The 25,735-nt window shown below is 40.8% G+C and overlaps 2 protein-coding genes across 7 annotated transcripts; both read left to right on the top strand.

Annotated features, from left to right (window-relative positions):
- The first annotated feature begins 4,619 nt into the window (after positions 1-4,619).
- Positions 4,620-13,838, top strand: ube2d4 (ubiquitin conjugating enzyme E2 D4). Its single transcript, XM_086031019.1, has 7 exons — positions 4,620-4,913; positions 6,391-6,454; positions 9,349-9,380; positions 9,457-9,534; positions 9,656-9,761; positions 11,456-11,549; positions 11,632-13,838. Exons 1-7 carry the CDS (start codon positions 4,890-4,892, stop codon positions 11,675-11,677), a joined length of 444 nt encoding a protein of 147 aa, XP_085887145.1. The 5' UTR covers positions 4,620-4,889; the 3' UTR covers positions 11,678-13,838.
- Positions 13,839-14,019: 181 nt separating this feature from the next.
- dbnlb (drebrin-like b) lies at positions 14,020-25,318 on the top strand. 6 transcript variants are annotated; one of them, XM_086031468.1, is made up of 15 exons: positions 14,020-14,154; positions 17,128-17,183; positions 17,413-17,525; positions 17,599-17,673; positions 17,935-18,084; positions 20,128-20,205; positions 20,375-20,526; positions 20,602-20,656; positions 20,877-20,945; positions 21,434-21,557; positions 21,761-21,871; positions 23,235-23,309; positions 23,488-23,546; positions 23,616-23,700; positions 24,324-25,318. In XM_086031468.1, the coding sequence occupies exons 1-15, from the start codon at positions 14,099-14,101 to the stop codon at positions 24,458-24,460; spliced, it is 1,395 nt and encodes a 464-aa protein (XP_085887594.1). In that variant the 5' UTR covers positions 14,020-14,098; the 3' UTR covers positions 24,461-25,318. The 6 variants fall into 6 exon arrangements, with proteins under 6 accessions (XP_085887594.1, XP_085887593.1, XP_085887592.1 ...); XM_086031467.1 differs by lacking the exon at positions 14,020-14,154 and adding an exon at positions 14,307-14,628 and having other exon boundaries at positions 20,880-20,945; XM_086031466.1 differs by lacking the exon at positions 14,020-14,154 and adding an exon at positions 14,307-14,628.
- Positions 25,319-25,735: the final 417 nt, after the last annotated feature.

Here is a 25,735-nt window from a genome sequence, read left to right as displayed (position 1 = left end):
GTTTTTGTTTAGCTTTTTGCAGTGGAAGGTAGTAGGATGATACAAGCGTGATGCAGCAAACATCTGGGATATCATTCAATGCTCAAGCTTGGCTCTGTAAAAAAGATGAATGTTTCTTTGTGAATTTCTGGAGGAAAGCATTTCTTCTCATCCAACTCCTCCAGCACCTGGAGGCCTGAGACAGGCTGCGGGCCCAAAACTGTCCTGTCCTACATTATGTTCTAATACACTAACTTTCACATGTTATAGCATCAAGTACCACACAACCCAAGTTAATGTGGTCAATTGGAGAAGCGCAACAGCTTCCATTGTGGAATCAAGGTGTCTCTGTTCAACGTCAGTTACCGTCTGCTGTCATATGTCTATTCAATTCATTGTGCAAAATAGTGCTTACACTCTTTTAAGCTATCTTGTTAAAAGGGTCATTTCTAGCATCTGTCTGTGTTTGAGCTCTGTCTGTGGTTTTGTGTGGTAAGGACTGTACAATACAATCACTCCTTTCTTGGCTGTTCTGAACTATTTTAATGATATGGTTACCCCCAGTTTTCTGGTTGGATTGAGTTTCCCATATTTGGATTGCTTTTTGACTCAAGTCTTCCTTGGGTACAAAAATGAAAGCATTAAAGTCAATGGGGATGTTCTATGTCGCAAAGTTTGTCCAGTATTCTTCTGTGTTTACTTCACTGAACTCTCGATAGAGACTGGGATTTTGCTGTAACATGAGGGAAAAGAATGAGGTCATTTTCATGTTTTGTTTATTAAGAGGTACGTATGGGTGCGTGGGGAATGGGGACTCATCACTCCTCCATCCAACCTCTTACCTCCCCTTTTGGGCCTTTAGGAGCATCCTGTGACCTCTGACCTTTTGGACAATAGAGGCCAGGACGTTTCCCAGTGAGAAGCGATGAAGCCAACAACAGGAACATGAGGGGTGCTCATGGGAAACAAACTGTTTATTGTGCAGCAGGATGGGCAGCCGACCCCCCACCCCCATGTCCAAGTCGCTTACTTACACATTCAGACACACACACACTCATGCGCACTAGCATATACACTTCGGTATTGTAATACCTAGTTACGTTCGTTATTATGATTGATTATAAAACATACAGTAATTTCCCATATCTTCAGGAAAAAGTAGACTGTGCGCTTTTGAATGTGTTCGAATAAAAATTAGTGCACGAAATTTAAACAAAAATCCCAAACTTTTTTTTTTAATTGCAACCTAAAACTTTGCAAAATCGCGGCGACACAGGATAACCGCTGATACAAATTTAGTAGCCATGCACAATACAGTGTATTAGTTTTTTCTTCTCACATTCGTGTTCTCTTGATAAACATAAATGTCACCAAAAAAAAGGCAAATAAAGCCAAAGAAAAAGCAAAACACAATTCTGGAGTTATTCCTCTGGTACAACTGAGGTCTTGTGAGGTACACTGAGGCCTTGCTCGAATTACTGACACCTGCATAGCCACTGCTGAAACTCTCTTGAAGTAGATATATATTAGACTATAGAACTTATAGTGCTTGATTTTATTGATATGTTATTTTGGCAGACATTAACAAAATGATAAAGGGCCAGTTTTCAGATTTTTGTCCCACACTGTCTGCCCTTCATGCATTGCATATGATAAATTCATATTTAGGGACATTTTCTGTTTAAATAACACTGCCGTGCTATTTGTTGGTGCTGCTAAAGCCAGTCTGTTTCAAAGGAAATCCCTCCTTTGTCTCCCAAGGAAACTCGCCTCACGAGGAAAACCTGAAATTGACATCAGAAAATCCAACATCTGGAACATATTTGATCGTAGATGATAACCACTAAATGTGTTAGTCAACACTATATAGAGCGCTGGTGGCGAGACTCTGGGGATTTCTCATTGCATGAACTGCACAGTTAAACATTTCAAAACGCCATCAGTCAGTGTGCAGTGAGGCACTTGGGCCGAAAGTGCTTCACCGCAAAGGAATACTGCTTCCTTATGATGAGATGTTTGGTTTGTCTGGTTTCCAAATGATGCGCTTCTGATAAGGGAGGACCAGAGGCAATGGAACTGGATTATGAAGCATTTAAATTCCTAAAAATAATTGCAGTGTAAAAGGCAGACATTGGAAATCACATCTGCTAACATGAGACAATGTAGAGTTATTTAGTTTTGATGAAAGCATGGGCAAAACATTACATCAATGCACTTATTACATTCTACTTAAGTCTCTATTTCCTCCCGAATGTAAGTGTATTTCAAAAGTAAATCATCTTACATTCCTCCAAAGGCTAAAATTACCGCAATGATTCTGGTGTTAAATTATGAGAGGCACACTCCCTCTCCACAAATTGTTTTTGGCTGATTGTTACCTCATGTGCAAAATAGACTAGGGATTGAGATTTTTTCTATGGGTTACTGTACTCCCTTTAAATCTTTGACACTTAACTTTGTAATATAATGTGCCATGCATTGCGCACTCACGGTGTGTAACAAACAGAATTTGTGTGGCCATCTTTTCATGAAGCAACAAAAAACAGGGACGTTTTTATTCCCATTACAATTACCTAGTTCAATCCCAAAAACTAAGTGAAATTTTAAGGATTGATATTGAGATGTTCTGGGTGAAGGGGCACCTTAACACTGCCAAGCAAAATCAAATCACAGCCAAGGAAATGAGCCATGAAACAAAGATTGCTTCACACAAAATGACCTTTTTTCCCCTTGCTTAGCTCAATAATTATTTGATTGTGCAGAGTGCTGACTTCACTGTAAACATGAGTGCTACTTGCACATATAGCCCGAGTGTATAATCAAATCAAGACCATTGATACAAGGAGTGAACAAATATCTCTTAGTGTGTGACAACAATGGATCTTTGTTCTGTGGGAGAACCCTCAGAAAGCTGATACACTGACCCAAGGTAGAACACCTCTGGGGATTGTTAGCCTGGCTTGTGCTCAGAATTAATTGGTTCTGGTTTATTGGATAATTGGCCCATTAACAAGACCAATCTAAGTTAATTTGGAAAATGACAGACTATGTGCCTTGTCATGGCGACCATGGGAAAAGCGCCATTGAGAGAAGAATACACTCGGGCTCAGAGTTGGAGCGTAATTGCCACAAAAAAACGTGAAAAGCTTTCTGTTATACAATTGAACTAGCATGATTCATGTGACCAAAACCATGCGTCGCTGAGGTCTGCTGAGTCCATTGGCTCAAATTACAACACTACAGGCTATAGCCATCATGAGACGAGTCGGCTAAGCCCTCACCCCCACCCGTATCGTCCTGGTCCTGACACATTCACACCTTGGCTCATACATCAGTTTAGAACTTGGGCCACCAGTCATGTAACTGAACACTCAAGTTCTGGCTGTAAGTGGGAAATTCCCCGTACGCCACTGATATTTTACCTTTTGGAAAGAAATACATATCTTACTTCTTAGCGAGTGACTATTTATAAGTTGCGTTCACCTTATGCCTTGAAGTGCCTCATGAGTGTCAACTATAAACATGTGGGTTTAAAGTAAATGGAAGGAAGCAAAGCAATATTTAGAGTTTCCAGAAGGCACTATTGAGACTGGTTGACAACGTGAACTAAGGCTCGGCATGAACAGCGCGTGTCTGAAAGCCTGATAAACAGTTGTTCCAAAGCTTCCAACACAAGGGCCCTGGTGCTTAGGAGCCAAAGTGCTACCTCTGCTGCTTGCTGAATCTGATTACAGCAAGGCCTCGGGACAGGCAGGTCATTCAGAGCGGAGAGATGAGCAAACAATGAGATATTATCTGAAGGAATCTTCAGTTTTCCGAAGGAAAATGGTCTCTCTCAGTGTCACATTGACGATAGGATCCTCAACCTGACACTGAATCAGCCATTTAAGAAGAATGAACACTGCAGCCCATTCATACACACTCACTAAAATAATGAGAGGTCCTTTTTCACCCTTGTTTAACACATATAAAGGAAAGTTCATGGGTCTTTGCAAAAACAAGGCTGTGCAGAAACCAGTGCATGCAGCTGACTCAGAGAAAACGACTTTACAATGATAGCATGAGGAATTAGCAACCTTATAGTCGTTTGTTTCTTTATGTATGCATGTAAGTAAATGATTAATTAAATGATAAAATTATGTGGTTTCATAGTTGAGTTCATTATGTTGTAATTCTGACATCAAATGTATTTGGTTTTGAACATGTCAACGTGTGTTATTGGGGCCCCAGTTTGACTCAGTCTGTTTGTTCTTCTCAAATAGTGACATCTTGTGGTTACATGGCCACACTCGTTATGTCGACCCTCCACTTCACAGCAAGTGACACTTTTTGTTCTAACACACTCTGCACTCACGATCATGTGAATTTGACCCGTGACAGTAACCAGGATAATTCTGACATTTGGGGGGATTTGGCAGTGCCTTATTCTGTATGGACTTCCATAAACCTAACCCACTAAATGACCAGACATATTTAATGTTGTATTCATATTTATATTTATTCTGTGCTTGATAGAATATTCTATACCGTGATCCATGAATGTTTAATTTTAAATAAACGAAAAACTGAAGTAAAAATAATGAATGCGGGAGGTGAAGTCAAGTCTCGCGATGCTTCCCCAATAGTCTTGCGACTGCCTGCAAGAGGGCGAGAATACGATCGCAGGGGTACTAGCAAACACCTCGTCAATTTTAGGACTAGAAACAGAAAGAAAATACGTTTTTTTTCCCCAATGTTTGGTGCTTACGTTGCTCCAGAAAGCAAAACACCAACGTAGTTGTAGGCCAAACGTGATTGCCCGCATCCCGTTGTAAGGTGTAATTAGGAAATTACGCCACCAGCGAACATACATTGTATATGTTCATATCTGACGGTTAGCTGACAGGCTACCAAGCACAGCCATTGGGGCAATGGCGTTGAAAAGAATTCAGAAGGTGAGTGTTTCATCCTTCCACGAGCTCGTTATACCTTGCTTGGCAACAGTGTGTTTAATGATAGATCCCTTTCACGTGAGATGACGATCTGGTTGTCGCTGCAGTATCCTGATGCTCTTGTCTTCCTTTTAAACGCTATTCAGATTGAAGACACAAACAAAGACCAGCTAACCTAAAGTTAACCTGGTTTGTCCTCGTATATGTGTTGCCATAGCAACGTCGGCTGAGAAGAACTAACCCGTATTCATATTGTCTTAACTGTGTTTTATGAGACCAGATAAGAGTATTTGCGAGTCCACTTACGGTGTCTTATCTAACGGAATCGTTCACTCAGCATCACCGGTTGTTAGCATCGGCTAACGTAATTGTGTGATTTATTTGTGTATTTATAACGTGTGCAGGACAATACTTTTATTCAGTTACTTTTGGGTACTTGATATTGTCAAAGCAGGTTTTAAGTAAGCCAAGTTGTGTGTTTGAATGACAGCTGCTAGCTGGTTGCCAAAATTGAACCCTAGTGTCGCTGTTTCCATTTATGGGCTGGCAAATGGGGCAGCGCGGTTGGCCAAGGTGTGTGTATATTTTTATACTGCTGGATGGTTTTTGAATAGTGTTAGAGGCAGCAGGCAAACAACGAGATGCTGAAATGCTATGCTGTAAAAGTGTTAGATGCTCGATTTGCATTGTCAAGTTAAGTAAGTTGTCAAGTTAAAGTAAGTTTAAGAATTAAGTTGTTATTGCTAATAATAAAATGATAACTCATCATTAGTTACATGTATGTAATCAAATGTCATGTAATATGTATCGTCTGCATTTGCAATGATACCAATTTATTTTTGCAATCAGTGATGCACTAAAGATGCTTTAGTTTCCAATACTGTCCCTTTCACAGCTAAATGGACTAACCAAAATCTTAAAATTTTAATGCCATGTATTTATACACCAGGTCAAATTACAATCTTTATCTAAAAGCAGAATTTGCTGTTTTAGCTTTGTATTGAATTGTATTAGGTTGTCCATCTATACCGAATAATATGACTGCCTCGTGTTTTTGTCGACTCAAAAAGTCCTGCGACAAAGTCACATATTTGTCTGTCCTGGCAATATTTAGCAATATTTGGAATAGTTTGACCTTCCATTTTCCTTTATGCTGTACATCGTTGACCTACTGCTATTTCATTGGCACGGTATATAGATATTTGATATTTTAGTTAATCATGTCTTACATACAATTATTGAATTATTTGTGTCTACAATAGCCTGTGATCATAGCAAAGTGTGTTATGACTGCCTTTGAAAAGTAATTCCTGGCTCAAAATTAAGGTTTCACCCCCAACGATAAGTTCCCATTTTCCATAATGGTGTTCTTGTCTGAATTATTTATGCAACTGTCAGGAACGTAGTTGTCAAATAATTTATATATACCAATTGAACATGAATACATTGGTGTGATTAATGTGTAACTGTTTGCTATTAGGAGCTGTCCGACTTGCAGAGGGACCCCCCTGCTCAGTGCTCTGCTGGACCAGTTGGAGATGATTGTAAGTATTCAGTTTCCCATGTTGTTCTCCTATTGTACTGTATGTCTTGTACGGTATACAGGAAATCCCCCTCCATCGCGGGGGTAATGTTCTACAACACCCTCGCAACAAGTGAAATTTGTGATGTAGAAATACACCCTAGGCATGTTTTAATATACACTCTATATTCATACTTATTTTTTTGTTTTAAAGGTGCATTAAGTAAACTTAACGTCAGCGCTACTGACAGAACACAACAGCCAATCAGTAGCTGACAAAATAGCAAAGCTCTGACTGGCTAAATCACTAGATATGTGCATTTTATCATGACACATTTAAACTCAAAACAATGCTGCAAATGGTGAAAATACAAATTAATAACACACACATACACACACAAAAAAACATGAAATACTGGGATGGCGAACAGGTTCTACTGTACATCAAACAGGTACATCTGGAAAAAGTGAGACTATCAACATTTCAACATTCTAGTCCCCTCATTTCAGAAAGTAAAACACATTTATTAAATTTGTTACACAGAATAGTGGAATAGTTCAAGCGGCCCTGGCATGGAGGCCACCAGCTGGTGGCACTGCTCAATGAGTGTAATGGAAGTCCATGTTGCTTTGATAGCAGCATTCAGGTTAGAGCTGTTCGATTTTGCCTAATAAGAGTCCCGATTATTTTCTCTCAAACCTGATTTTACGATTACGATTTCTTCGTAAAAAAAAAGAAAAATGATGTATTTTGAATGTCTTTTATTTAAACTTAATTTTTGTTTCTTTGAACTCAAAATGGCAGTCAATTTAACTTAATACGCACAGAACAATCCATTGTCATTTCATGTCATCTTCCAAACCGCTTATCCTATATAGGGTCGCGGGGAGTTGCTGGAGCCTATCCCAGCCGTCAACGGGCGAAGGCAGACTACACCCCGAACTGGTCGCCAGCCAGTCGCAGGGCACACATAGACACTGTCACTGAGCGGGAATCGATCCCACGCTGCCCGCACACAACTCAGGCGTGTGTACCACTACACTATCAGCGGACCTACAATCCATTGTGATTAACAACATTTCACTTACACAATAGATTTCAGATCTGTTCTTAATTAAACCAATAATGAAAGAAGAAAGTGCATATACCATCTGAAACGAAATCGTCAACATGAGTCTGTAAACCAAACAGTCTGTCAGCAAGTTATTTTGGCAACCAGCTAGTAACTAGCCTTTCACCTTTCTCCCAGGTCTTACTTAAATAAATAAATAAATCAATGATAAATGTAAAACGGCCCCCAAATAAAATACGGATGCATAGTCTGGCTGCACCAGAGGTCCGTTGTAGAGGAGAAAAAAAGGGACGCCTTTCAGACGTTGAGTTAATTGCTCCCGATTTGTATTGTACATGCGGGGCACACATTACACTACAGATCTATTTTTGCCCGATTTATTAACTAAACGCTCACTTGCCTGAGCAAAGGTAGAAGAATCGCCGGTATGTAGTCATGGATGCTATTGTTGTTGTTGTTTTCGGACTGCGCGCTCGTAGGAGGAAGCGGAAATGCAGAGGAAACTACGGTGGCTTAGATATAACAAAATCGAACGTGCCGATTTGAACGTTTTTAACATCGTTTTATCCAGAAAATTCGGTTTCGTTTCAAAATCGCTTAATCGAGCAGCCCTAATTCGGGTCATCTACATTTGTGGGTTTGTTGTCTCTCTTCTTCTTGACAGTATCCTATAGATTCTGTATGGGGTTTAGCTCAGGTGAATGTGCTGGCCTATAGTGGTCATTGGACCAGTTTTTTGGAATGATTGGCAGTGTGGACAAATGCCAAATCCTGCAGGAAAATGAAATCAGCTTCTCCATATAGATTGTCAGCAGAAGGAAGCAACAATTGCTCTAAACCGTCGTCGGTGTAGATGGCTGTTTTGACTGTGAAATTAAGAAAACACATTGGACCGACACCAGCTGATGACATGACACCCCAAATCATCACTGACACTGGAAACTTCACACTGGACCTCAAGTAATGTGGATTCTGGGCCTCTCCACCCTTCCTCTACAATCTGGTTCCAATTGATGTACAAAATTTACTTTCATCTGAAAGAGGATTTCGGACCACTGAGCAAAAGTACAGTTCTTTTTCTCCGCAGCCCAGGAAAGACACTTACATCATTTCTGGTCCATGAGGGGCTTGACACAAGGAATGTGACATTGTAGTCCATGTCGAGAAATTGTCTGACGCCACCCTCTATATGTCTTTGTGGACTCCCCAAAATTCTTGAATAGATTTTGCTTGGCAATCCTCTCAAGGCTGTGGTTATCCCTTTTTCTGGTGCAGCATTACTTCCACGTTTTCCTTCCACTCACCATTGTACAGTACAGTACATGCTTGGTTACAGCACTGTATGAACAACCAGTTTCTTTAGCTATGAGCTTTTGGGTCCTCAATGACTGTCCTCTGGACATCTGTCAAGTTAGCAGTCTTCCACATGAATGTGTAGCCTGCCGACCCAGACTGAGAACATTCATTGGCTTGGGCAAACAGGTGTTTTGTGGTAATTAGTTGCTTAGGTTGAGACACCATGACTTTCCAATATTGTGCTTATGCACAATATTCACACTTTCTGAGATACTCTAATCTGTAATCCCTAATCATCATTTTGCAAGTGGTAAAGTATTAAAGTGTTCCACTCTGTGCATTTTTATAACATATAGGTTTCACTTTCTGAAAAGAAAGGCAACAAATAATTCACTATTTCATGATGTACTGTACCTGTACTACAATGCATTGTACATTCATCCATCAGGAGTTTCTATCCAAATCCATATGTACTGTATGTGGTAGATTGTATAATTACATTTCTTGGGGTGTCAGATGCAATGTTGCCATTGTTTTGTCTTTTCAGTGTTTCATTGGCAGGCAACGATAATGGGTCCAGTAAGTATTACTATTGCATAATTTTATTTGAAATATTTTACACATGCAATAACTGCTTCTGTTTGTATGCCACTAGAGTGACAGCCCCTATCAGAATGGAGTGTTTTTCCTTACCATCCACTTCCCCACAGATTACCCATTCAAACCACCAAAAGTGAGTACCGGTAACCATCTGCCCTCAGTGTCATGGAATACGGAGACTAAATTGTTACTATTTTATTTGTTACTATTCAATTATTGCTGGGAATTGACAACCTTTCTTGTTTAAATTACAGGTTGCATTTACAACAAAAATTTACCACCCTAATATTAACAGCAATGGAAGTATATGTCTGGATATACTGAGATCACAGTGGTCACCTGCACTAACAGTATCAAAAGGTAAGTGCTAATAAACTTGATCTATTGTCGTTGGCGGCAACCGTGTATGTCACTTTTTTTCCAGGTGCAACAAAAACCTCTTTACAAAACGTTGATCCGTGTTTCCCAGCCATTTATGTTCGCTGAATGTGTGATATTTTGATAATACATACATCCATCCATACATCCATACATACATACATACATACATACATACATACATACATACAACAATGTGCCCATATGTGGAAGTGCTGACGTAGCAGCCGACCAGGAAGTAAAAAGTGAGGCTTTTCCCAATGGTTTACAAAATGTATCTTTCATTGTTACAAACGAAAGCCCAGTTTTTGCTCATTCTTATAAGGAAGATCAAGAGGAGACAAGATGTCTTTCAGTGTTGAAGGGGAAATCAACGCAAACACATTTTTTTCGAGAATATGTTCCCAGCAGGCCCACTAGTTGAAACAAAGTATTCTGATAAATATTGCGTTCGTGGAATAAGAGTTAATCCACCCGTTTTGAGCCGCATCTGGGGGCGGCCATTTTGTCGCTTCTGTCGACTGAAAATGACTTCACAACTGCTCAGGGCTCAGGTAACGACCAATCACAGCTCATCTTTACAAAACAGGTCAGCTGTGATTGGTCGTTATCTGTAGCAGTTCATTGATTTGGCAAGTCAATGAAGTGCTTCAGAGAATATGACATTTTATTTTTACACGTAAAAAAAAAAAAAAAACTAACATTTTGAACTCTGACAAAAGATGGTTGGTTGAAGCTTACGTCCAAATGTCAGGTGTCACACGGCGGTTGTGACCCATATTTTGAGTGACAAAAGAAAACGTTTTGATTTAATGTTACAAGATCACCATAATGTACAAATTTTGAATGACATGAAAACCAAATTTAAATCGAACACTATTTTCTGAAGTCACAGAGAGCCATAGCAGAAGGATGAAAGGGCCACATGCGGCTCTCGAGCTGTGGTTTGCCCACACCTGGTCTAAATATTGCATACTTAACATACGTTAGGACCTGCAGGAAAATTCATAATAATGTTAGTTATATGTGAAGTACAGATTACAATTGTCAGGGTAAGATGTCACCGTTATGTTAGTAATAGTTAAGCCAATTCTGCCAAAAAAAGCCTTATCTGCGTGCAACACACACTTGGCTCTGCAGTTTGCTGCAGTGCAATTCAGATACACCACAAACGACAACACACAAAATGATTACATCAACATTTCCTTAAACTGTCTGCAGATAACCTTTATAGCATTTAACCTTTATGGTTGTTATGAAAGTAACCATCTCTTTGGTCCTGCATTACCTTTGCTAGTAGTGTACACGTAACAGTCCAGCTGTAACATACACCACTTGTTCTGTATTTATAGCATCTTGTAGCGTTTTGAATATCAACTTGTGAATGCTGTGAGCTCAATGCAACCCATTTGAGTTGTAAAGGCTGAGACTTAGCCATACATATGAGTTCAGAATGAATTTTAATTGAAATAACCAACTGCTTTGGGAGAACTGCCAACTACTTTGTGCAGTTGGTTCCGTGGTTGCAGCTGTAATACCTTGCACTTTTCTGGGATGACTTTCTACAAGGTTTTTGGAGTCTACCTGTGGGATTTTCTTCTCTAAGTTCTCTAAGATTGATAATAAGCATGTTTTGGTTAATTAAAATGTTTATTGTACTTGTATTATTTCCACAGTATTATTGTCAATTTGCTCCCTTCTTTGTGACCCGAACCCCGATGACCCTTTGGTGCCAGAGATCGCTCATACATACAAGGCAGACAGGGAAAAGTGAGTGAACAAATGCATTAGCCAGCTGACATTCAACATGATAGATCGCAAGCTGACTGAAGACGCTGTTTATGTTTTGCAGATACAACAAATTAGCAAGAGAATGGACCCAGAAGTATGCAATGTGAGGTTGCCAGCGAGATGGAAATCCAAAAGGAGAACAAAAGAAACATGCTTGATTTGTAACCGGAGGCATCGGAAAAACAACACGAGACAACAGGCAACCTTTTGGACAAGGCGGCAATATAATGATGTGCTGAGTTGATCCAGCTCGCTGTCCTTGATGCGTGTATGGATCTCAGCAGGACCTGAAGGGCTCCTGGAAGCACTCCCTTAGCGAAAACCAGACACTACTCACAATACGCCACACTCAAGACTTTAAACTGTTACTGTTGCTATTGTTCTTGCTGTCATCTTTGTTGCTTTACATACACAACTCTCATTGTCATGTTGTTTTACTGGCTGGATTTTGGAAACCATCACCTTGATTTTGAGGATGCTGCCTGTGTCTCTCCGGATGTCGTCTTCTCTTACTGTATTTCTATGGATTTAGTGGCCTTTCTGTGTTCTAATGTTTCGGTCGACGTGCAATTGAGACAGAATGTTCCCAGTTCAACACAATAATGGTGCCGTGCCATAACCAGCAGCTGATCGTATGGCACATGCTAATACTAGCCCAAGACAATGTGAAAATATAAGAAAAAAGGACTGATCAGATATCTTCCTTCGCTTTTGGAATCGCAGCATGTAGCGTTAACGGCACTGGAGCTTTATCTGCCCTTCTGCAACCCCCAACGTACACACAAACACACATCGGTCAAATCGCAACTGGATTTTTCTTCACATTTTGTCACTGCTCACTATAGTGTTATCTTGTATCAGAATCCATTCATGATGGGTCTGCCAAATGTTGCTGTTAAAAGACATTGCTGGTGTGATCATTTCTACTCCTTGGCATGTAGCGAAGCTATGTGTTACCTCCTCCTTACAGTTACTCAGGTATCAAACCCACTCATCAGCCTTTGTAATAAACAGTGAAACTTGGTGAGAAAAATGCCTGAACCCCATATTTTAGGTCGTACTATTACATTCATTTAAAAAAATGTGCGGAAAATCAAAACGGTTCATTTCCCCTGTTGTTAGTTTTACATAAGTATTCATTTAGTTGGAGAGGAGGCTCCTTTCATGCTTTACATTTGTTTTATGAACAAAACTTGGATGTGAACAACTTCACGTTTATGCTACTGATGCTTTTGTTGATGCTCTATAGTGGAAATGAAGTAATGCTTTTCAGGGTAAGTTAATACGATTTTTTTTTTTTTTTTTTTTTTACATTTCAGATGAAGTAAATCTGCAGTACTCCCTACTCATAATTATGATTACACAGGTATAATTTGGGGTAAACGACCTCTGCTGACCAGTTTGTCTGGTTGCCACATTTGTGTAGTAACTAAAAGATTTAGTTTTAGTCTTCTGTTGTCATGTCATCTGGTGTGATCATGATAGGAATGTGTCATATAATAATGATAGTTTTTTTAATACATTGTGACTGTTGGATAAACTAGTTAGTGTGTGCTATTTTTCCATGTACTTATGCTGCCAATATAAAGGGAAATTATTTCATAGCAGAAAGTGGAAGAAACACATCATTCAACACATCCGAAATGGTCCATAGCAAAGCATGATGAACATTTAGTAGCTTTGATGCTAGGTTTTAGACCATGTCTTAGATTGCAAAATTAATTGTTGTTATAATGTCTAAAACACTATATTATAAGGTTTCTAAAAGCTACACTGAATGAAGTAAAGGTGTTTTTACATTTAGACCGTGATCAATTGCTTATTTTGCTTCTTTTTTTTCAAGCTCCTCCAACTGAATGACTGAATGCAGCCCCAATCCATTGTGACAGATGTTACCATTGACTCTTGTGCTCAATAAAGTTTATATAGGCAGCTTGGCATGCTTTGCACTCTAGAGAACCTTCTCTCAGCCACTTGCCAGATATCAGGGATTTTGTTATAATTCATCTGCCTACACATCTGATGAAACTTTTAGCCTTAACCCTCATTTTGTATATACAGTACAGGAAAACATCTTAAGCGTCAAATGCCTAAATTAGATGTCATGGCTCGTTCACTTCAGATTTTTTTTTTCTTAATTCAGGGCTGGCTTTCATGCAGCTTAAATTTTGAAATTGTGCTTGGACTGTAACATTGAGCATCCACATATCTTCTCTTTGTCCATACAAGGTAACTGTTGACATTGTCATTAAACATGAATAAAATCAATGGCTTTACTGTCGTTTTCAATTTACTGTATTGTATTTTGAAATGTAATAACGTGTGAACTGCTGGCAAGAGCTGTAGGTGAAATGCAAAAAGGGAACACTCAAAAGAAGTGGAGAGTGGGACGACAGCAAGCCAACTTTCTTGAACCAGTCAGATTACAAATATCTCCTCAAGAGGCCAGAGAGCTGGTCCTCACGAGGTCAGCATTGAGCGTGTTTCTTTCTTGATTGGTTTGTACAGTCAACTTCGACTCGCTAAGCATGTCTGTCGTATTCTCTGTAGTAAATAGATACTACATTATAAGTCGGCATATTTGGTGAGTATGATGTATTTTAATTCAATTGATTGTCTGTGTCATGAATATCGATTCTGAACTACTTCGGCGTTGTCATATTGCATTGTATAGCATTGGTTGTTTCTCAATGAGTTGTAATTTGACATCACGTGGGTTGTTATCAAATGCACGGCCCGCCACTGCATTTGTATAGTCGCAGGTTGCCATAGCAGACAAGCACCGCTCCTTCGCTTTGTCCCATTGCGTGTGACGCTGCCTTTCCATGTAGGCATTAGCAGAGCTAGTTTAGCTTCCTGTTCAGCTGAAAGGCGGTGTCATCGCTGCCACTCCTCCAGCAAGGAAGGAAGGGCGCATCCCGGATAGGATAGCAAAGCTAGCTGGCTAGCTCAACCCAACTCTACTCAACACAACCATGGCAGTAAACCTCAGCAAAAATGGCCCGGCGTTAATAGCGGCGTACAAAGAAGTCGTTCATGAAAAATCTGATACCAACTGGTAAGGCGCAGCAAATAACACACGGAAACTTTGAGGCTGATGAGGAGACATTACGATTTGATGCTGCTGGCTAGCATGGGTGCATGTCTCGTCGGGAAGTAACGTTAAGTTGTCGCCAGTGTTTACCGATTTAACTTTACTCTTAACCTCACTATATGTTACAATGTCAACGACTGTTTATTTTTTATCCCTGTACTGAGCAGTCGGTCTTTTTTATATATGCATTTCCCGCATTTACGATGAATGGTAATTTAATGTAATGGAAGCGCCCTGTATGATTTTTATTTGGGAATACTGTATTCAAATGGGTTAAGAGTTGTTTAACGTTGTGCATGTCGATTTTTTTTTTTAACGAAGATTGTGAGTCTAGTAGCACCCACTTCCTGGTAAAGCAAGGACGAGGAAGTAGTGACAGTCAGATGCAATACTGTGTGACGAACTTTCCTTTTGGTGTCTTTCATCTTCACGTAGTTGTTTTCTAGTGACATCATCTGCTGTTCAAATAGTCATCGCATTTTTAATTTTTTTATTTTAATAAGAGTGTGGCAATAAAGGTGTAACACAGAGTTTTCTATATGAATGGAGCACGCAGGTTATATTGATCTATCGCTGCTGGTCCTTGGCTGGACTGTCAATAGATAAACCATACCTGTCAACCCCGGGGTGTACTGAATCTTAGTGAAGTTGTAATTTGCGTTTACATATCTGTATATAATCTCACACATTACACATTATTTTCGGGTGGCTGCTGTCACGTGAACGTAAATCCGAGACATACGGTGTATATGTTTGAAAAGTTGATTCCACCTGTACAAATTACCCCGAAAGTGTACAACTTGACAGAAAGGCTGTGGATAAACTGTATGAGCATCTTAATATGCAGACCCAAACGGGAAGATATGTGTATTTTTGAGCTACTGCTCTGACCTATACGCCAGTAATATTCAAAAACTGCTGTGCCGCGGCACATAATGAGGCATGATCAGGATCAAATATATCTGAATTGGTCTGGTCTTGGTGTACAATAAATGTTTGTTTATGCCAGTGACATTCAGTGAGAGGCACAAGAATTAAATGCACTTCCAATACCACCTCAGTTGATGTTGCAACTTGTTTGATGGTTCACTGTGAAATTTTGCAATTGCAAAGACATTTTTTTTCACATGTATTGGCTCAATTAAGGTTGGCAAATACTGTTATAGCAAATAGTCAGACAAAAGGGAATATGCTGTACAGCAGGGCATGGGTCCAGAGAAGGCAAACCATGCTTTTGCCTCAAAGATCAAATAGTTCACTTTCCACTTGTTTACATTATCTAGATTGCAATTTGTGCTGAGCAGCTTGGGTAGAAGCCTGCATTCCACTTTTCCACAATGAACATCCTTTTTCTTTTCTGTTTTTTGTTATATTTTTCCTCTTTGCTGTCACCTGTACCCTTGTATGGTGGCATCTCATATGAACAAACGAAAGTCAAGTACACCTGAGTTCAAAAGATTGGCTGTTTGACAGTTGGACTTTCTTTGCCACATCTTCTTTTCTCTTAAAAGAGTTTGGTTGATTTTCAAATTCTATTAACATTAGGGTGTTCAGCCTTCGAGATTTTATGATAACAATTGGGATGTCTGCATTGCTTGATAACCAAAGGCAATGCAAAAATATGCCCATCTCACAGCAACATTCACCTATGAAAGATTTGTCATCTTTGCACCCATTGTTTATAATCTCATGACTTGCATCATTCACTGTGAGGTGCATTGATCAGTTGTTGTAAACATGTTGTTGATTGAAGATTTAGAGGGAAAATACTATGGAAAGTTGACCTTTTAATTGCTTTTATTGAAATACCCTAATTGGTTTTCTGGAGTGCCCTCCCACTGATCAAGTGTGAAAATACACAAACCAACACACGTTTGTGAGCTTCTAATGTCAGAAAATGTCTCTCGAAACAAGCCATTCTGATTTTTGGTGGTATTTGTGTTTGCCGATGCGTGTCATACTAGTTAACAAGTGAAGTTGAGCGGCTGATGAAGTGCCCCCTCCACAAATGAAAATACTGCGAATGCGTTTACTGCTGTCTATTCAGGGGTCATGTCTGCTTCTCCTTCGCTTCCCTTTTGGGAAGTAAACTTGGTTTGTACTCTATTATGTCTTGATGGTAACGTAAAGCTGTATGACACTGGCACATCTCAAAATAGAGGCGGGCAAGTAGAGCTGTGTCTTGAACCGCCACCAAAACTGACTGCTTTTAACATTGCTGAGGGTGACTAATGCGCTGTAATTCTTGATCCTTGGGGCATTTTGACGAAAGCATGACACATGTTATTAAGATACCAAGAAACTCTTTAAATGATGGAAAATGACATAATGTGTCTTTAAACCAGTACGACTGCTTTGGCTCATTCCACATGCAGCAAAATAAATCAAGCCTCAAAGTAATAATAATACCAAGTGTTAAACCGTTCCAACATTGTAATATATTTTACTGGTTCTCCTCCTCAGGGCCTTGTTCACCTATGAAGGAAACAGTAATGACATCCGCCTGGCAGGAAAGGGAGGTGAGTAATTGCTTACGTCGTTGATCAAGCTTTTGTCATCTCAACACAACAATATCAAGTGTGTGTTGGAATGTCTCTGTCAGCATTCAACCGCAGCACTGGAAGATCAGCACAAAGCAACTGCTTGCCTCTGCTGTCTCAACCAGTCATTTGCAAAGGCAAAAATGTTCCCTGTTATACAAGCAACCACAGCGGCCATTTGACTATTCCCACAATGTTTGTCTATCAGATGGTGGATTGGAGGAGCTGGTGGAGGAGCTAAACAGTGGAAAAGTGATGTATGCGTTCTGTCGGGTCCAGGACCCAAATTCCGGTCTCCCAAAATATGTCCTCATCAACTGGGTCAGTACTGCAGTGAAGTTGTCCCCTCCCACCAGTAAACGTCACCTTAACAACCAATTTTTTTGTGTGTCAGACGGGGGAAGGAGTGAATGATGCCAGGAAAGGACTTTGTGCGAATCATGTTAGCTCCATGGCTAACTTCCTTAAGGTAACACTGCACTCGTTTTAAATATACATTTGACTTTTCTCCTACCATCTGTTTGTGTTTAAAACATGCTGAATTGCTAATCTTTTGAGGACCACACGAAGAAAAGACCATTCATCAAAGCTGCATGCATCTGTGGAAAAAGGCTCTGGTGGAATCGTTTCAATGTCATACATCGTTTATCATAGAAGCAAGCGCCTGGATGGACACCAAGTTAACACCAGCTTGTGTCAGACGGAGCACTTACATTTTAATGTCTTTCAGGGGGCCCACGTTACAGTAAATGCCCGCGCAGATGAGGATGTCGAACCTGAGGTGATCATGGAGAAGGTGGCCAAGGCCTCGGGAGCCAACTACAGCTTCCACAAAGAAACCTCCAGTCGCTTCCAAGACAGCGGCCCTCAGGGTCCCGTGGTACGCCGCTTTCGCTGCTCATCTCTTCTGCGATGCTAGCAAAGCAATTTAGTGTTTTGCATTACCGGGAGAAATTGAAGAAGGCAGTAGTTGGGAAGGGTGACGAGTTCTGTCTGGGCCCTATTAACCCACTTATGCTGTCTAGCTATCTGCTTGAGGTCTAATTGACTTTCCCCATTTGGCTGTAACAAGCAGAGGGTGCAGTTGAATTGCTGCCTGTATTGGCTGTAACAGGAATTGAAATGGACATTTGCAATTTTAAAAATCCAGCGAAAAAGTGATTAAGTGAGGTACAAATTCAAACGCCCACAGATCGGGGTGTCCCGAGTGGATTTTTTTCCACCTGCTGGACTTACATCTCATCGTGGCCTGAAATATGTGCATATTTCGAAAAAACAGAAAGAGTCTGAAGTTGGTTACAGTTGAATGTTAAAACATTCGGTTCTGCCATTTGGATCTAACGTTTCATTTTATGGCCTCTTCTGCGCCTAGCTTAGCGCAGTGCAGCGTCCACCAGCCCATTCATTGTTTATGTGCTGCCGTGGTGGCAAACGTACCCAACTAGAAACATTTTCAATATGTAAAATAGCATTGCTGTGACGACAAATGGCGCATCCGATAGGAGAGGTGGTAGCAGATGGATTTCAAAGTGACAACGGTAAGAAAGTTTGGTAGAGTTGTACAGTAAACAACAGGAAGGAAAAAAAGTGCTATGTCCTGGTGCTTTGCGACACAGGATAAATGACATTCAGCAATGTGGTAAAGGCGGCACAGGAATGGATGAGGATCTTCACCACACTGAATATAGCATGTTGGCAGAAGTGGGCATTCCGTCTGACCGACGGACAGGCCCATCTGTCTGTGACGGATGCCCGTTTTCCTGACGTTAGATGCTAGATGGGATACTTAAAAAAATAAATAAATAAATAAAATTAAAATAAAAAAGACGGACAAAGCATAAATGGAAGTGGATTTTCATCCCTCTGTGTAATCACAACTAACCTAGTCAAGTGCGAACGGACCCCAAAGTCCATTATTGACGGACGCCCGTTTTGCTGAAGAGACGAAACATGACCCAGACTGCATTGACAGTATATGTACAGCAGGTGGCGGTATGCACCAAAGAGAGAATCATGACCTAGTCCGGCTGACCAATACCATCCAATATCCAAACCGCTTATCTAAGAAGTAATATAGTACTAGTATCTTTGAATACAGAGACTGTTTTACAGTGAGTCAAGTTTTACATTTCTATTTGTAGTTTTGGAAAAGTGGGGTTAGGAAGTTGTGAAACGAACGGGCCCACACTCCCATTTCACAAGGTAGCAGTAATGCACCAAAAGTTGTTTGCCAACCGCTAAAAAATAGAAGATGATGAATTCGGAGAAAAAAAACGTTCTTTATTTTGGTTTGCAAGGACTAGAAGCATTTCAATCCACCAGAATTGTATCTTTGGCAACAATGTGAGACAGGATTCTGGTTAAGGTAAGCAAAACCATTTTAATCAAATCGGTTCAGATAAAGGATGAATGGATTTTTCATCTATTGTCAGTTATAATCAAATTAAGCATTGTGACACATGCTTGACTTGTATCATCCCTCCTTCTTCTTGTTATAAGTGAAGCGAAGGCTTTCTTTTGTAACCACTCCAAAACCAACAGGAAAAGGGACCAGGCTTTTTGGTAGCTTAGCGACTGTCGTCCATGCACTGTCCCGCGCCCAATGTCCCAATCACACCACAAAGAAAAAGTGCAGCGTGAAAAGGGCTATAATTAGTCTCTTGTTTAAACATGGCGTTTAAATTTACATCTTGGGCAGGCCGTATGCCACCGCTTGCTCAAACTCCGCTGACAGTCTCAAGCTAACCTGCCACCCAACAAGGCAACGATATAGAAAAGTGACGGATGAATATCTCTCTGAATATTTGAACTGTGTAAAATGTATTGCTAAAGCTAATCACATGCTGCACGCTGCAGTCTCAAGTGAGCTTCACTGTAAAAGTTTTGTCGCCCTATGAATTCATGTTAGCTGTCCTTCCTGCAGGGCTCAGTCTACCAGAAGACCAACGCTATGTCAGAAATAAGGAAGACCAACAAGGACACATTCTGGGCACAGGCGGAGGTAGGCCCACCGTTGCCACTCAGGTTTTCGCCTCTGACAGATACGGAACGAATCTCGTTTCGCAACACATCTTTCAGATTTAATTTGATTTGTATTATCAGTTGACTTGCATTGTCGCCGCCGCTGTACTCTTAAAAGCTGTGCTCGGTCTTTTGCTTTTGTGCCCCAGAAAGAGGAGGAGAGACGTCGCTTGGAGGAGCGGCGCAAAGCAGATGAAGAGCACCAGCATCTGGAGAAAGAGAGGAAAGACAGGGAAGTCAAGGAGGCAGCGCTGAGGGACAAACGGGACAAGGAGAAGGCCGTTGAAATCGAGCAACAGAAGTAGGTGGCGACAACTGAGCCATCGCATTGACTGTCGGTAAGGACATTGGTCTGATTTGATCGTTGCTTTGACAGGAAGTACCAGCAGCAGCAGGAGGCTGAGAGCAGAGAGCGGGAGAAACAACGCTGGGTCGGTGTCGGTCGGATTTTGTTTTGCGGTTCGGAAAAAAAAAAGAGCGGAACCAGAAAGTGAATTCGAGATTTGGATGGCACTGTCGTCTTTGTCGTTCGTCAATGTTCTCGTGGTTGGCTGTTGCTGTTATTACGCGAGTGCTATTCGATCAAGCGTGCAGATTTTCATGGAGAAGTCAGCAGGGTAACTGATGAGAATCAACGTTTTATGTGATCAGCAGCAGGAGGAGATCCAGACAGCCCAAAAGAAAGCAGACAGACGGGGGGAATCTGTGGAAAAGGTCAATGTGAGTCCCCCTCCTTCAATGTCGTCTCTATTGGACAGCGCAGTTATTTTGCTGTCTTTGCGAAGACCACCCAAATTATAGTTCAGCTGTTTCTTCTTCCTTATACAAGAAAAATACACAGGATGGAACCTCAAGGTCGAACACAGTGGCAATGTTGCTCACGCTTCTGTGCGGATTTAGAATACAGCTTTTTTTACAAAAAATTGAGCATCCGTCACCAGCAAGGGTACACTTCCATCGTCCATCATCCGTCATTTTTACCAGGGGGTAAAAATAGTACCCGTTTGTGGCCGGTCTGCCTCTACGTTTAAACGGTCGTCCGTCGGCAAGTCCGACTAAACTTTCACTCGCACCCCGCACTACCATTTCTCCATGAGATCCCTCAGAAATGAGGTGGATCGCACTGCGGTACAACCTTAGCGATTCCATTTGACATAGTTTTCACCGTATGTTTTCTTTCCACTAATCCGCTGCTGTGTATATTGTAGGAGGCAGCTTCCCTCATCTCTCAACGAGCTATGAATCCCCGAGACATGTTCAAGCAGCGAGAGAGGGGAATAACTCCGAGTGACTCCAATGTGCCCTCTGCTGCCCCTGCCAGCCCCCAGCCAGGTATTGTAGTAAGCCCCCACAGTCCCTTCCCTTTAAGACTCAGCCGCTCCGACGTTTCCACTCTTGGGTAGCGGTGGCTACGAGTTCCATTTGTCCACAACCGCCTTCTTGTAGAGCTCTACCTGTCCATGATCACTCTGAAACCTGTTTGTCTGTCTCCATCATGTGTCTCCTCCTCCTTGCATGCTTTGGATTCCACTTAGGGCGCCTGCAAAGCCCTTTTCTGTCTAAGTATGAAAGCGAGCAGGTCAACCCCCCTCAGCGCCAAGCCTCCCCGGTGCCTGCAGGCTCCGCCTCCCCTGTCCCCGCTGCAGGTGTGAGCTTACACACACAACACAACATTTCAGGTGGCAGTCAGTCTATAGCAGTATGTCCCAGCCCACCAAGGCACGTTTTCCATTTGGGCCTGTTTCGTTAAACGCGCAGCTTTCATTTTTTGGTGTGAATGGCAATAAGTGGATGTAGTGTTCCCCCAATAAATGGCAGTTAATCATTTGCAGTCCTGAAATGTCACATTTAAATTTCTCAGCATATCGTCGCTGTCTGGAGGAAACGTCGTATGGACAAATATAGTCACATTTGTTTTTTTGGGTTTTTTTTTTCACAAATTGATACTAATGGTCCCCACTTCGTCTTTGTCTGTAATTTGTATGCAATTTTAGCCAATTTAAAGAGGTGAGAATAGCAAATAAACTGCCGCTCTTGAATGCAACTTATGTTTGCTAAGTGCATGAATGTTTGGAGGGATGTAACAAGTAATTAAAAATCGATTCTAACCCATTGATCGAATAATAGATTTGAATCAAGACGAATCGAACGCAGACATCTCGGCACTCACAAGCGCTATACAGTAACACCTAACAAAAGAGGTCATTAGAAAATACTAATTTAGAGTGCTAAAAAAATGATGTCTTTAAATTTCTTTCCATTGCGACTGCACACCACATTTTGAATGTGTAGGTCAAATTATGAGCTTGCGCCAAACATCATTGCGTATTGCGTTTGTGGATGCTAAAGACAAGCATGGTAACGATTCTTGAAAAAACTAATCGAAAATCGTCAACTGAAAATCTAATCTAATCGGGGTTTGAGTGAATCGCCACTTCCCCCTAATGTTTGCTAAAGTGTGGCAAAACTACTTCGGTTTCCTCGTTCTGAGGATGTTGAGGTGTTCCGACCCCCCCCAAAAAATTTACTACCTTTGCGATTTGACAATTGCATTCTGCTATTGATTTGAATTCTATAAATTGTTCAGCCCCAATGGGAGGAGCAAAACTTTAAAAAGCAATAATATAGTCTATTGCATATTTTAATATATTGCAGGTGGGTCTGAAAGTATTCCCCTGGAGAAACAGGTTCACTGTGTCGTGCACACAGGTTAATTGTACCTTCTGCCGTCTTAGTGGAACAGATCTGTTACTATCGGTATATGTCGCCGGCACACCGATTGAGCTCTCACTAATTTGGGAATCATTGGTCTAAATGACAGCTTTTCCTTGTTGCTTTTTTGCTATTGCATCACTTACAATCATTTCACTAGTATACTTCCAATCAATCATGCTGTGTTGACTTTTTTTTTTTTAGTCACCCCTCAAATCTGCTGCTGGTGGTGGTTTTCATCCTGTGTGGGCTTGTGTGTGTACATGCATGTCTGTGCTTGTTTTTTTGGGTGATAAGAGCCAGATGTGGATGATGGACAGTCCAGGTGTGAGTATGACGAGCCGGAGGCGGCCCCCGAGGAGCACTCCAAAGGTGGGGCACCGGCTGTAGTCTTAATAACCCTTTCACACACCAAGCGGCCCTCTCATTTGCTTCATATACAGTAAACATGATTTGCCATCAGTCCCTCTGGCCTCTCAGTCAGCGGATGCACTCTGCTGACACCTGCTGGTAGATAAACACATGACAAGAGTTAATTTTCTTTTAACAGAGGAAGCGCCAGCTGCCAGCCCCTGTATGCAGGAGCCTTTACATGAAGACCCCCCTCAGGTGGAGTTCTATTCATTTGCAGCATAAGAAATTATTTTTAGGACACAAATGAACCAAATTCTCTGGCAGGTTGCGGAGAACAACTATGAGGTGACTGCTGAGGAGACACCAGATAGAGGAATCTGTGCTCGGGCCTTGTATGACTACCAGGCTGGTAATTACATTTCATTTTACTGTATTGTTTCAAAGCCCCGTGCTTGCTTGGATTTTTCTTTTTTCTGGGTACGCTAACTTCTTCCTGCATTCCAAAACATGAATTAGTACTCGGTTAATTGAAAACTATTAATTACCTGTGAGTGTGAATGCTTTTTAATATGACTGGCATTACACCATAGTCACTTCTTAATGAACTGTTCTTCTTTTCAAAAGCCTTATAACTATGGGGTGGAAAAATAAGATAATTAAAAAAAAAAATGTTTTACTGTAGCCCGGGTTTAAAATGCCATCTGAAGCTATGTCTAAGTGGGATCGAAACAAAGGTAAATATATAATCAAATATGTACCAGTACTTAGTTTATATCCTCTTTTGTTTTTTACCTCTGTATTACAACGTATACAAATATTTTTGCTATTTTTCAAATGTTTCTTAAAAATGTTAAATGCTGGGTTTGGGTCCATCTTAACTGTGACCCTAATGAGGATGGTGGTACAGTGTGAAATGAGCTCCAGGGTGTCCGCGCCTTTTGCTCCCCGCTTGAGTAGTGCGTAGATGCCCGTTGCTCATCTGTCGTGTTTGAATTTTGCATTTTTACATGAAATGACTCTTTTGTTCCCTAGCGGATGATACGGAGATCTCCTTCGACCCTGACGAGATCATCACCGGGATCGAGATGATCGATGAGGGATGGTGGCGGGGCTATGGCCCCAATGGCCATTTTGGAATGTTCCCAGCCAACTACGTCGAGCTCCTGTAGGCATGTGCATTCCCCAGTAACACAGGGAACCTCCCATGAAGAGTCCTCCACTGATCAAGCTGCTCTACATGATGGAGCCATGAAATGGCAGTAAACCAAAAGGCCTAGCTATTTCAAATATGATCATTTCAAACCAGCTCCATGAAAATGTTTTTGATGTAAGCGGGTACGCCACATCCACCTACACCACTGCACCTGTAAATGTGATCAACCTTGGTTTGAATCTTGACATTTTCTGAGCATAGGCAGTATTTGACATTCCTTTCAAAGTGACCTATTTTTCTGGTATGATCGTTTTAGTTGCTATAGTAGCAGCATGGGTTATCCAACATGGTGGTACTTGTTGAATTTCAATTCTCTTTTGTTTATTGCCTTTGATTCCATAAAACCAGATACCCTGTTTCATGTGACTGACCATAAGTTTTCCTTTTTTATTTTTATTTTTTAAGTGGATTTTGTTTAAATGGCACACTTGCGAAAAGTCTGTGTGGTTTTGACTTTGTGATGTGGGAGTCAAAATCAAATCAATTTCCCAGGAGTGTGTAATGTGTCTTTTCGGTCCCTTCATTTTAATGTATTCAACTTTTCTGAGGTGCTGAGAAGAAGATATTCAAAATGGCACGGTTTCCATGATTAATTTAGAGCATATGTGATGTTGCAGTGAGAGTGGATGTAATGACTAAAAAGCTTTCTGTGACATTTTAGAGAAACAAAGTTGTTTGATCTGGAAATGTCATTCTAGCGTTTCAGAGTGTCATTCCTGATCAGTTCCAGATCAATTTGGAATATATTGTCGTGTGTCATTAGATGCCAGAGTCTATTGTTTATCCAGCCTTTGTAATAAAACTAATAAATCCCCTTTTGGTTATATCTTCTCGTGTTCAAACACATTTCAACAATGAGAGAATTGCTACAAAAAAAAGAAAAAACAAGGGATTTTCAGAGGTTAAACAGGAACCTTGATGTAAAGAACATATCTTCAGTCAGTTTCCTGGAATTAAATGTCGTGTGGGGAATTCACCCACTTAATGCATAAGTTTCATTTCATTTGAAAAAGCACTTCACATTTCCTACATGCTTACTTTTTGTAATACAAAGGCGGCAAACTTGTGCATGAGGGCTACAATTGATATTTGTAGCGTACAGATAGGCCAGGTCATTTGCAGGTCACATAAAATATAGCTAAAGTGTGAAATAAGCTATTTAGTCTCTATTACATTGTATATATTGTTTCATTTTCATCGAGGATAAGCGGAACAGATAATGGATGTTTGC

This window comes from Filicampus tigris, chromosome 5, assembly GCF_054856515.1.
Source record: "Filicampus tigris isolate MCC_2025a chromosome 5, RoL_Ftig_1.0, whole genome shotgun sequence".
NCBI lineage: Eukaryota > Metazoa > Chordata > Actinopteri > Syngnathiformes > Syngnathidae > Filicampus > Filicampus tigris.
This window is presented reverse-complemented; position numbering and strand designations above follow the sequence as displayed.